General features: G+C 34.0%; 1 protein-coding gene across 2 annotated transcripts in view; it reads right to left on the reverse strand.

Moving 5' to 3' along the window:
* Positions 1 to 797: 797 nt before the first annotated feature.
* Positions 798 to 12,500, reverse strand: part of LOC106882440 (RIIa domain-containing protein 1) — an 11,890-nt gene continuing 187 nt past the window's right edge. The window contains exons 2-5 of one of the 2 annotated variants that reach the window (XM_014933122.2): positions 8,791 to 8,867; positions 7,214 to 7,260; positions 5,948 to 6,059; positions 798 to 1,166 (exon numbers count right to left, since the gene is read on the reverse strand). In XM_014933122.2, coding sequence (XP_014788608.1) covers positions 5,962 to 6,059; positions 7,214 to 7,260; positions 8,791 to 8,867 — 222 coding nt within the window. In that variant the 3' untranslated portion in view covers positions 798 to 1,166; positions 5,948 to 5,961. Of the gene's footprint in view, positions 1,167 to 3,790; positions 4,405 to 5,947; positions 6,060 to 7,213; positions 7,261 to 8,790; positions 8,868 to 12,500 lie in introns of those variants that run through there. The other variant, XM_014933121.2, reaches the window with a different exon arrangement.

Genomic DNA, 12,500 nt, shown 5'->3' on the forward strand with positions numbered 1-12,500 from the left:
ATATATACATATATACGACGGGCTTCTTTCAGTTTCCGTCTACCAAATCCATTCACTTGGTCGGCCCGAGGCTATAGTAGAAGACACTTGCCCAAGATCCCACGCAGTGGGACTGAACCTGGGACCATGTGGTTGGTAAGCAAGCTACTTACCACACAGCCACCCCTACGCCTATATATATATATATATATATATATAAAAAAATTAAAAAATACACATTATTGAAATACGTTTCCTCAAAATTAAACATCAGAGTATATTTATAGCAACTCACATACAATTGACCCTTACACTAAAAATACAAGCAATTTTGGTATTTTACATTACTAAAGTGCAGAAACTATGTTTTGTTATTTTTAAGCACATTTTTATGTAGATTTTTTAAAGCTTCTGGGTGACCACCTTCATGAAATGTCGCAGTATAGGATGTGGCCTCCTTCAGTATGGGGTCCAATTGGGAGCAATCAGTTCAATTGGCTAAAGGCTGGCCCTGGGTATAGTAACTAGATTTTCTCTCTATATTATACACAGTATTTCTCACTAATACTTCATTGATGTCATACTTATTTCTGAACTCCAAATAATTTTTTAAGATGTAATGGTAAAAAAAAAATTGGAGCTTTAATTCTACATCATTATTATCAATTTATTTTTCAGTATCCAAGTGTGTTTTGGTTTGACAGTTTTGTATTTGCCAGTCTAACCCCCAGAGTACTAATATAATATAAAGCAGTTGATGTTATAACATTGAAGTGCCCAAAACCTTAAACTCACAATGAATTGTGTGAATGCACAGAAAATTTTTAATATTTTAAGCCTTGTTTTTTATTTTGAAATAATCATGAATTATAAATATTTACATTTAGCTTTCAAATAATCTAAAAGAAAAAGGAAATCCCATTCATGTATAACTTTTAATAAAGGCATGGCTCTTTTAAATACTTGGCTGTTCCCTTCAAATCTGAGGTCCTGTGCTTATGTAAATTATCAAAATAGTCCAGTACATAAATGATTCATCATTTGAAGTAAAAACTTAATTCATACAAAACTTTACCAAATACGTTTTTCTTTCTAAATATATGAAAAATGCCAGGCAAAAATATTGTAGTGGCTGCATAGTTTAAGTTATTCTTTCTACATCACAAGGTTTCAGTCATTGCTTATTCCTGAATTAAAAAAAAAAAAATTTTTTATAGGATTAAATAAATCGTGCACCTTTCTTTAGATAGGTTTCTGTTATACAAATAGCAATTATCTTTCCTAGAACAAGATTTAATTCACTATGCCAAGCTAACAAAACTTTGAGTAAATTCCTCTACCTAACCATTTTACTTGCTTAGAGCTTGAAAAATTTTAACCCTTAAAAAGTTAACTATTTTTCCAGAGATTCAGTGCAGTAATAGTAATATGAAGCTTGCTCCCTATTAATTTTGACCGTTAGCATCTCCAGAAATCGGCATTTACTTTAACAGTTATAACTTCTAGAGATCAATTATAACCGTTCTCTTATATTCAATTAAGCTACAGTAACACCAGTTGTCTTACATAATCTCATATTACACAATTTAATTGACTTTCCATGACCAGATGCATCCATCAATGAATATTTTTCCCAGTTCGTGAAGTGTAGTGGAACCCAACTAATTTTTAATAGCACAGAATTGTTGAACTCCCCATTTAAAGGGTCATTAAATACCAAACATGTACTGGCATCAATTCACCAAATTATATTCTTCCTTTATAAAATGTTGACTGTCAGTAATGAGAAATACTTATACTGTTGCATATATTTAAAATTATCTTGGCCTTATTTACAGTGACAATATATGAACTGTTGGTGCCCCTTTTAGTTTTCTAATATCAACTTGTTTATCTGCTGCTTTCATATAACATGACAATTATATTCATTTTCATAACAAACATGGCTTAAAATATTATTTTAAATTTGTTTTGTGTTGATAGCTATATATTTGAGATTATCACATTATTTATTACCTAAATTGCATATGTCTTGCACGTGTCCTGATGGTATCTTTTTTTTTAATATATTACCAAACTGTTAAAATATAAACTATCAGTTTTGCCTTTTTTTTTTTTTTTTTTTTTTTACAATTATTGAAAACTTTTTTTGTTTTCTCAACTTTTTATTTACAACTTAATTTTTCTTTTTCAATATATGTTTTAAATAAATTATTTCTGCTATTTAATGAATAAAATATATTTGGAATTGCTATTTCTATATTGATTTCATCCAGATGGTTATGTTTCTAAAAGTTTAAGAGATATATTACACAATGTTTTGCTTAACATACAAAGATTGTTTCTCTTCCTGGGTCTACACTTTCCACAATTAGAGATAGGGAGTGGAAATGGGGAAAATGGCTGTGTGCCAGGTAAGAGATTAGAATATGATAAAGGGACAGAAATAGTTGTCTTACTTGGCTACCCCAGTAAGACATGGGAGAGAGTGGGGGAGAAATCAGTGTGGTTCCATTGTATTATTCAGTACATAATAAAAACAAACACCTAATGAGTGAACTATATGCACTATGCCAGCATCCTTATCACCCTCATTCAACATCTGTTTTCCATGCTGACATGGGTTGGATGGTTTGACCAGAGCTGGAAAGTTGTCTGTTTTGACACGGTTTCTATGGTTGGATGCCCTTCTTAATGCCAACCACTCTAGGGTGTATACTGGGTGCTTTTTACATGGTACTGGCAGGGTTGCCAAGTAACTTGCAAAACAAAGGCCTTTTAGTGGAGATAAGGCGTGGAAACAAGGGAAATGGCTATGTGCCAGGTGAGAGATTAGAATATGTGAGAGGGACAGAGATAGTTGTCTTACTACAGAGGAGATACTTGGCTACCCAAGTAGGACAAGGAAGATGAGGAAATTATGGAAAAAGATAGATGGAGCTGGAGATGTATTGGGTTCTACTCAGCGAACAGTAGGGAGGGGTATTAGTACAATGGGGATAGAGGGGGGGATGTTTCATGAGTGAGGGGGATATGAGGAGGAAGACATGCCTGTAGTGAGGGGGAAATGGAGAGGCTGGGAGGAGGGTAAGGAAATGTGAGGACATGGTGAGAGTGGAGGGGCCTGCAGGTGTTGGGAAGATAGTTTTGAAAGAGAGGCCAGATATTGGAGTGGGAGGCATGACCATAAAGGACATGCATGCACGTGTTGATGGTCATGATTCCATTTAGCTTCTCGAGTACAACAAATCACCAGAAGTCTCGGTCACTTGTCATCTCTGTGAGGCCCAACATCCAAAGGTCATTTCTCACCACTCGATCCCACATTTTTCTGGATCTACCCCTTCCACAATAAGAGATTGACATCTATTTATGCAGCTCTCCTCATCCATATGCATCATGACGGTACCAGCACAGAAAGGTTACAGGTCTACTGATGATAATCATAGCAGCAAAAGCTTGTCTAAACTCTCCTGTACTCCCTAGAAAATTGAAAAAATATTAGTCATAGACTATTTTTCTTATTTCTTCCATTTTGTAGACTGTGACCATGCTGGAGCACTACCTTAAATAACTTAGTTGAACAAATCTGGACTTTATTCTATCAGTCTCTTTTACTGAACCACTAAGTTACAAGGAGATAAAAATTAAACCCTTTGATTGTATTTCCATAATACATTTACCCCCTCTCTGCTTAACATGGTTATGTCTTGGTAATGATACTAATTATAGCTAGTTTTGATCTCATGAATATACCATCATATTTTGGTACCTTTACTTCATTATTTTCAAAAATAAAAGAATATGAATCAAAAATGTTATAATCTTTATTATGCAATTATGACAGAAATGATTAAATAAGTTATAACAATACATAATACTTTAGACACAATATATTTCACTGACTAGTTCTACAAACCTTTCAACAAGAATTATCTCATACAAGGAACCAGATAAGCCAATTAGTTGTTGGGGCTTCTTTTTCCATTTCATTGTCAGTCAGAGGTTTGTTAATCACTGATCAACAATTACTTTTTATATTTGAAATGAATATGAAGTAAAAAAGATTGATCATAGTTCTTAATTTCAACTTCCCAGCTATTTAAAAATGAGAATAGCATATAAGATCAATCTCTACTAATTTTGAACAATGTTGTATCTTGCTTTTAATTATATTTTCTTTTCTTCCTTCTCTAACAATGAATAGGAAGAAAAATTACTCGAATAATCATTTAGACAAATTAGCAAGCACATTACTTCTGTTTTGGTGAGCAGAAGTAATGATGTTCTAGTGTCTTTTCTACTTTCTAACATTTTAATGATGTTATTTTCAGCAATGCTTATCAGCAGTCTGGGGTAAAAGTTGTCAGTGATTGATTTCAGAAAGGGATGAGTGACATTTAGGTGGTTAATACAACTTGAGATCTGAATGATAAAAAGAAACAAAAGCATAAATAAAATTATTGAGAAACAAAGAAAGTTGGTAGTCAGCATCTGGAGAACATTAGTAAAATAGTTAAAGTAATAATAGTTCTAATAAAAACTTGATAGGATGTGATTTATAGATAACTAGCAGCTAAACCCGGTTTTACCCGGTCTGTTTGGATGATGTGGCTGTGATTGTTTTCGGTTATGAACTATGGAATAAGTTATTGTTATACGCTTACAGAAAAACAATTTATATTATAGAAATTGATACATACCTGTTGAAGATTAAAATGTATGTAAGAGCTATTGTTTTCGACGCGTGTATAATCATAGAGAAACTGAAAGACATGAAATGTCCGTTTGTGTGTGTATTTTTGGTGGAATTTTTGCATTTAGCAGGAGTTGGTTTGTGTTTTATATCTCTCGATCAATAGCCGGACAAGTGAAAAGGAAAGGTGATCTTTTGAAGTGGGCATCGAATGAAGAGACATGGACAACTTCTTTTAAAATTGTGGTGAGAGGGGAGAATTGATGTGCGTGCGTATGTCTGTGTGTGTGTATGCTTGATGGGGTGTGCACGACAGAGAGAGTAATGTTGATGGTGTATGTGTATATGAGAGAGAGAGATAAATGAAATTTATCATTCAGTTTATTTATTTATTATGTATATATGTATGAATGGCTTCAGTGACACACACTCACATACACGCACGCACACAGGTTGTTTTAATCGATTTTCTCTGTAAGTATGGGGCTAGGAAAAAAATAGAAAGCGCATTCCAATTTATGCATCCATCTCCACATGTGTGCCATTTTTCATACGAATTTACCCAGCCGTTTGGCCGTGAATCTCAAGACAAAAAAGAATACAACGGTCGGCCAACTTCAATTTATATTATAGATTATCATCATTAATTTATGTCTGCTTTCCATGCTGGCATGGGATGGACAATTTAATAGAAGCTGGCCAGTTAGAAGAGTATGCCAAGGAGTCTATCTGCTTTGGCATAGTTTCTACAGTTGGATGCCTTTCCTAATACCAACCATTTCACAGAGTGTAATGGGTGCAAGACAAGACCCCTCAACTGAGAGAGATGTAGTATTGATGGGGATGGGGCTTAGTACCAGGTGATGATAGCTATTACAAAATACAAAGTGTGCTTTGTATTTTATTTCATTTCACTCATAGATGAAGCCATAGAATTAAGACAATCACAAATATGAGACTTTGCAGGTATGGAAGCAACTATAATGATGCTGTCTTGAGATTTATGAGAGAAATGTTAATTTCATGTTAGTCAAGAACTGAATAATTCTGCAAGTTTATATTCTAGATATATATTCCAAATTCTCAGCAAGACTAACAGCAGTTTTTTGAGTTCTACATCTATTCTTCAGACTCTGTTTATTTCTGCCATTCTTGGCAGGAAATCATAGCTCACACATGCACAACCTAGTAACATATGAAGAAGTTGTTCCAAAATCTTTGCTTCAAAAATTTGAATACAGTTCAAGGTCAAGATCTCATAATTATAATTACCATCATAGTGTGGACTAAAAATTCTTCAATAACAGATTTTCTTTCATCTTTGCCTGTCTCTGCTGAAGTTCCTCACTAATGTTACGTCTAAGGTTAGGATTGGTAAAATGCTCTACAACATGAAAAGAAAAATCAAATATATTTTACAATTTAGCAGAAATATGCATTTTAAAGAAATTCTTTCCCCACTTATTTTCTTAAATGTTTTACACCAATTCTCCATAACTGCAAGAAGAGGACATTTTGACAACTATGAATATTTTCATAATATGGAGTGTACTGTTGGTCTTTCTGACAGTTACCCACCAAACTGTAAAGGAGTAAGTGTTTATTATTGGCTAGATGTATAGAGGCAAGCAAAATAATGTCTTGCCAAACACAACACAAGGGCTGCATGAAGACCGAAACTTTACGTGATAATTTACCAAATACTAACTTTGAAACCCTCATGTTTTAATCTCTTCTCAATATTTAATACAAAAGGTGGTGGGTTGGCAGAAACATTAGCACGCCAGGTAAAATGCTTAGCGGTATTTTGTCTGTCTTTACATTCTGAGTTCAAATTCCACCAAGGTCGACTTTGCTTCTCATCCTTTCGGAGTCGATAAATTAAGTACCAGTTACATACTGGAGTCGATCTAATCAGCTGGCCCCCTCCACAATAATTTCGGGCCTTTTCCCTAGAGTAGAAAAGAATATTTAATATTACTAAAGGAGCAAGCTGGCAGAATTGTTAGCACACCTGGAAAAATGCTTAGCCACATTTCGTCTGTCTCTACATTCTAAGTTCAAATTCCGCTGAGGTTGACTTTGCCTTTCATCCTATGAAATTCAATAAAATAAGTACTAGTTGACCCCTGGGGTTGATCTAATCAACTTATTCCCTCCCCTGAACTTGCTGACCTTATGCCAAAATTTGAAACTGATATTTGATACAGCCAAGCTAAGTTTTACGTTAATTCCAGCTGGTTAATAATGAACAGTATAAGCTATCCATAAGCGAATAATAAACTAAACATTTTGAAGTTAGTTAATTAAGATTTAGCAATAATGAACTAAGACTACGTCACTGACACTATTCTTAGACCTTTTTCCTTTACATCTTTTAACTGTAAGAAAAGTAATAATAACTCTTAAGCAAACCAGAGGTTCAAAAGTGGCTAGAGCAACAATTACAACTTTGTAGTTGGTAGTCCAGCATCTTTGCAAGACAGCCTTGATATTTACTTCAATAAAAAAAAATTTTTTTTAAAGAATCCGATTTACCTGCAGCAAATTCATGAATATTATCTGGTTGTTTCATTAGAATTTCACTGTAAAAGATAAAATTAATCATTGAAATATGATGAGTCAAACAAACAATGGTTCATGTATTCACACCTAATATGAAATCATTGTAAGGACCAAAAGACAACTATCTTCAACATTAAAATACTTGCGAGGATTAAGCTTCATTTCACAAAACTAACACTAAAGAGGTGTAAAAGTGAATTTTTAATTACAATTTTATCAGGTTTACACCAAAATATTCCTTATGTATCAGTTAATTACACTGTAATCATTATAATTACAGATTTTTACACTGTTCAGCACAAAACTGGTGGTTTCTTAAATGGGGCATAAAATCTGAAATTTTTTAAAGCAATAAGAAAAGAAAATTGTAACAAATATTTTAAAGGAATTACAATAATATTGCTGTCAATTTCTGGAGAGATTTAGTTTTTATCAATTACTCTAAAGCCTAAGATAAGTATTTCAACACACTCAAAGTTAAAGTGCTGGTCTGACACCCACATGATCATTAATTCAAACTTGTCTAAAACACCCTTGTCTAAAATAACCATTGTGTTGTGCCACTGAGCAACGATCTAACTGGCTGACAAATGTTTCACACATACTTCAGTACTGAATCAGCATTGTCATCATTTTAATGTCCCCTTTTCCATGCTCACACAGGTTGGATGGAATTTTACTGATGTAGAGATTCTACAACTGGATGCCCTTCTTGTTGCCAACTCTCACCTGTTTCAAAGGAGGGTAATATTTCTCCATGACTAAGCATGGGAGATTGGGAATGAAAGACACTACTTGCATGATAGTAGCAGACACATATAGACAATGGGCTTCTTTCAGTATTTGTCTATCAAATCCATTCACAAGGCTTTGATCGAGCCAGAACAAAGTGAAAGATACTTGCCCAAGGTGTCACGAAATGGGATTGAACCGAGAACCATATGGTTCAGAAGCAAATTTCTTACCACACAGGTATGTCTGCATTATATCATACAAAATACAAGTTCTCCAGCAAATCATCTTCATATAATGTATTAATACAGCAATACAGTCAAAAATAAATATTTCAATAAACTGAATATTACACTAAACTGAATAAGTTTATCTATGACCTTCTACAGTTACATAAGACCAGAAAGTAGATACAACAATGTGGTGAAGAATCATATGACAAAGGGTTAACACCGAAGAACGAGAGTGTTATTTCTCCAATATATTGTAGTGAATAAAAAACCCTGATCCTAATATCATATCTGCAGTGCAAAAGTAACGTATTAGGCATTAAAGTTATTAATATTTTCAAGAAATGAGCTCTGAAGTTTTGGGCTAGGATCTCCCTTATAATGTGTTTGTATGATATTAATTTGAAGGACATTACAAATAACAGTAGGAGTTACAGCTGTTTGTACTAAGGAATAAGTTCTTACTAAATACAATTCAGGCATCTGAAACCCCTACCAAAAAAAGACAAGTTTACTATTCAGTTACTTCTAGTCTGAACATTCAGACAAAATTACAGAAACTAGTTCAGTCTGTAGCTATGTGCATACCTTAAAAACCCAGCTAGCATGCATTCTACTTCAGGGTGCTCATTCAAGTACTTCTCATTTTCAATTCGGATATGGATCTAAATATCAAAATCAGAAATAAAGAAAAAAATTGATAGAAATAATCTTTCTTTATAACACAATCATTATGAGAATACATAATTCATTTAACCAGTTATCATTCAAGATTGGCAGGGAGGGGAATATAACAGTGTAATACTTAAACAATATTAAATTCTAACATTAGCATGAGATATCAAATTTTGGGAGCAAGAAACAATAGATTAATTCAGCCCAAATGCATTGTAGTTTATAATATAAATCCAGTGATGAACTGTAACAATCAGATAGTAGATTTGATGTGAGTGGAACTGGGTAAGGTGAAGTTGAAGTAGGAGTATAAATCAATGAATTTATAAAAGACAGAGGTTAGATAAGTTGAGCTGGGCAATAAAAACAGAGATGCCAAAGAAGTTAGAGGAATAAAGCAGATTATCATCATCATCACTTAATGTGTTTTCCATGCTGGCAGAGGTTGGATAGCTTGACAGGAACTGCTAAGGCCAGGGGCTACATTAGGTTCCATAATCTGTTTTTGGCTTGGTTTCTATGGCTGGATGCCCTTCCTAATGCCAACCACTCTACAAAGTGTACTGGGTGCTTTTTATGTGGCACAATCATAGGTGCTTTTTGTATAACACCAGCATCAGTGCTTTTTATGTGGCACCTTGGTTTTAGGATCTCAGTTTTGTTGTGGTGGATGGGTCTTCTCAAGTGATGCATGTGAATTCTTGGTTAGAGTGGAAGGATTTATTAAATACAAGGGAAGGAGATAAGTTGTTCATGCATAAGAAAAGTGGTACTGAAACAGTGTTTGATATAATGGCCATACAGCTTTGGGGTGGAGCCAGTGAAAAAAAAAGAACCTAACAAGAAGTAGTACACATAATTTGTAGGTGGTATGCTTACATTGAGTTGACAAGTCTAACATGTTACACACTTTAACACAACCACTTGCTCTTTAAGTGCCTTTCACAGAATTCACTCTGTTTTGTACATTTGCATGTATTACTCAAAAGATGTTTAGTTTGGGTATCGATTGTATCAATTTCACCAGTCTGGAGGACCCACAAAGGTCATGAGCACTTTCTCCACTGTCTAATCTACTAAAGTGGAGGCGCAATGGCCCAGTGATCAGGGTAGCGGACTCGCGGTCATAGGATCGCGATTTCAATTCCCAGACCGGGTGTTGTGAGTGTTTATTGAGCAAAAACACCTAAAGCTCCACGAGGCTCCAGCAGGGGATAGTGGCGAACCCTGCTGTACTCTTTCACCACAACTTTCTCTCGCTCTTACTTCCTGTTTCTGTTGTACCTGTAATTCAAAGGGTCAGCTTTGTCACACTGTGTCACGCTGAATATCCCCGAGAACTACATTAAGGGTACACATGTCTGTGGAGTGCTCAGCCACTTGCACGTTAATTTCACGAGCAGGCTGTTCCGTTGATCGGATCAACTGGAACCCTCGACGTCGTAAGCAACGGAGTGCCAACAATCTACTAAAAGTTTGTATGCATGTGCGTGTGTGTATGTGTGTGTGTGTGTTTCATGAAGAAGTTGCACAGGGGATGGTAAAGGAACATATGGAATAACAAGAAAAACATACAATGTTAGTGACCAAATAGCATCACAATATTACAGGAAATTATTTGTGACCAAAGAATAGCACAAAAGGATGTGACCAAATACTGCAACGTATTTGATATGTTGTGTTACATATTCTACCAATTGCCACCCTGTAATACTTCAAAAATACTAATATTTATCACTGAAATAATGTTTTATTAATGAAGTAACCTTTCATAAAAGTCAAACAAAAACCAAAATATATAATCATGAATGTCATTAAATTTTCCAAAGAAACAAACAATATGTATATTTAAAGGTGTTTTATAAGAATAAAATATGTAATTATATCAAATATTACATTTAACAAGGATAGTATTGCATGGTCCAATGCAGAGGTAACAAAAGAATCAGGTATATAACTCTTAAAATGACCTGAGCAAGTATCATTGTGCATAACCCAAGCTTTTTCTTAACACTTCCCCAAGTCTCTGCTGTGTTTGCATACAGAATAATGCAAACTTAATAGAAGGAACTGGAGGAAAGTACAAGACAAAATTTCAAGGCACGATAGTACCTTAATCAATGTTTTTTTTTTTTTGAGACTTACAGACAGATTTTTTTATTTTGTCACCTATATAACAATTTGGAGATGTCACTACTATATTGGATCTGTAATGACCCTCATACAATTAAGTAAGATTTTAATTGTTCATTGTCTTTTAGACTAACAACTCTCAGCCATGCTCTGGCTATATAAATGGAACTTCAAAGCTCTCTCGTTTGCCCTTATCAACTCAGTCAGAGCAACAAATTCATAAAAGACAGCCATTTCCATTTTTGTTTCAACTAGTCTTAAAAAGACAAGTTTCAATTTTAATATTGCATGTAGCAGTAAATGATTGTCACTACAAGCAGTGTCATTCATTTCCAATATACTGCAAGAATATGTATGGACATATGAAAATATGACCTTGCTTACAAATAGATGAGAGTTGGCGACAGAAATGCATCTGGCCATAGAAAATCTGCTTCAAATAAACTTCATCTGACCCATAAAAGCATAGAAAAGTGAACGATAAAATGAAAATGAAATTAATGAAATGACCCAAGAATTGAACTGAAGCCTACTAGTTAAACTAGTACACTTAACACTTGATGCTTATATTCACTACCTCATTGATTACACTAGCTGCTAGTAGGCGAGAGTTCAATCCTTAGCTTGGTTAAATAATATATACTCTGGTTCAGGCGGAATGAGTAGAAGAACATCACAGAATAGACAACGGAATGAGAACAGTCACCTGTCAATGGGTTTAATAAAGAGTACGGTTTGAAATTCCGAGAACGTTACCGAATACGAGAGGCAGGACAGGGCATATAACGACCGAAATGTGACTGTAACAACCAAGTTGAGGACACTAGTCCAAATTTATCAGTGTATAATAATAGTACCCTTGATATATATTTTACACAATTACATATTTTATACTTAAAAAAATATTTAAGAGCCGTATCTATAACAATATTATTTGCTTCTTTTGAAATTTTAATGATCTATGTTTGTACAATATACAGTTATTTTCACTTCTGCTTGTATATGCTTTTGAGTTTACGGTCGTAACATGAGGTAAATCGCTTCTTGATACACTGTTCCTGTAACAGCTGTACAAAGGACATAAACAGAATTTGTAAAAAATTATGTTTTGAATGTGCTTTTCCTTTATTATTATTTATTATTTTTTTGTAGGAAATTGATCTGTATTACACCCACACAAATATATGCATACATATAACACACACACACAAAGCCTGTGTTAGAGGGGAGGAGAGAAAATGAAATTGTATGACATTTACGCTTTCTAAAAGAAAACTGGATTCGTTAAAAAAGAATATCTACTAAAAAGAAGAAAAAGAAATAAAAGTTATGTTTATGGTCATTCATCACAGATACACACAAACGTATTTTCATAAGAAGACTGAAAGAAAATATTTAATTATTTGATCATTCATAAACAAAATTAGTTTTGCTTCAGATGAAATTTTCATTTCTTTTTAACCGTTAAATTCTTTTTAATGTTTATATAA

Source organism: Octopus bimaculoides, chromosome 2 (assembly GCF_001194135.2).
Source record: "Octopus bimaculoides isolate UCB-OBI-ISO-001 chromosome 2, ASM119413v2, whole genome shotgun sequence".
Classification (NCBI taxonomy): domain Eukaryota; kingdom Metazoa; phylum Mollusca; class Cephalopoda; order Octopoda; family Octopodidae; genus Octopus; species Octopus bimaculoides.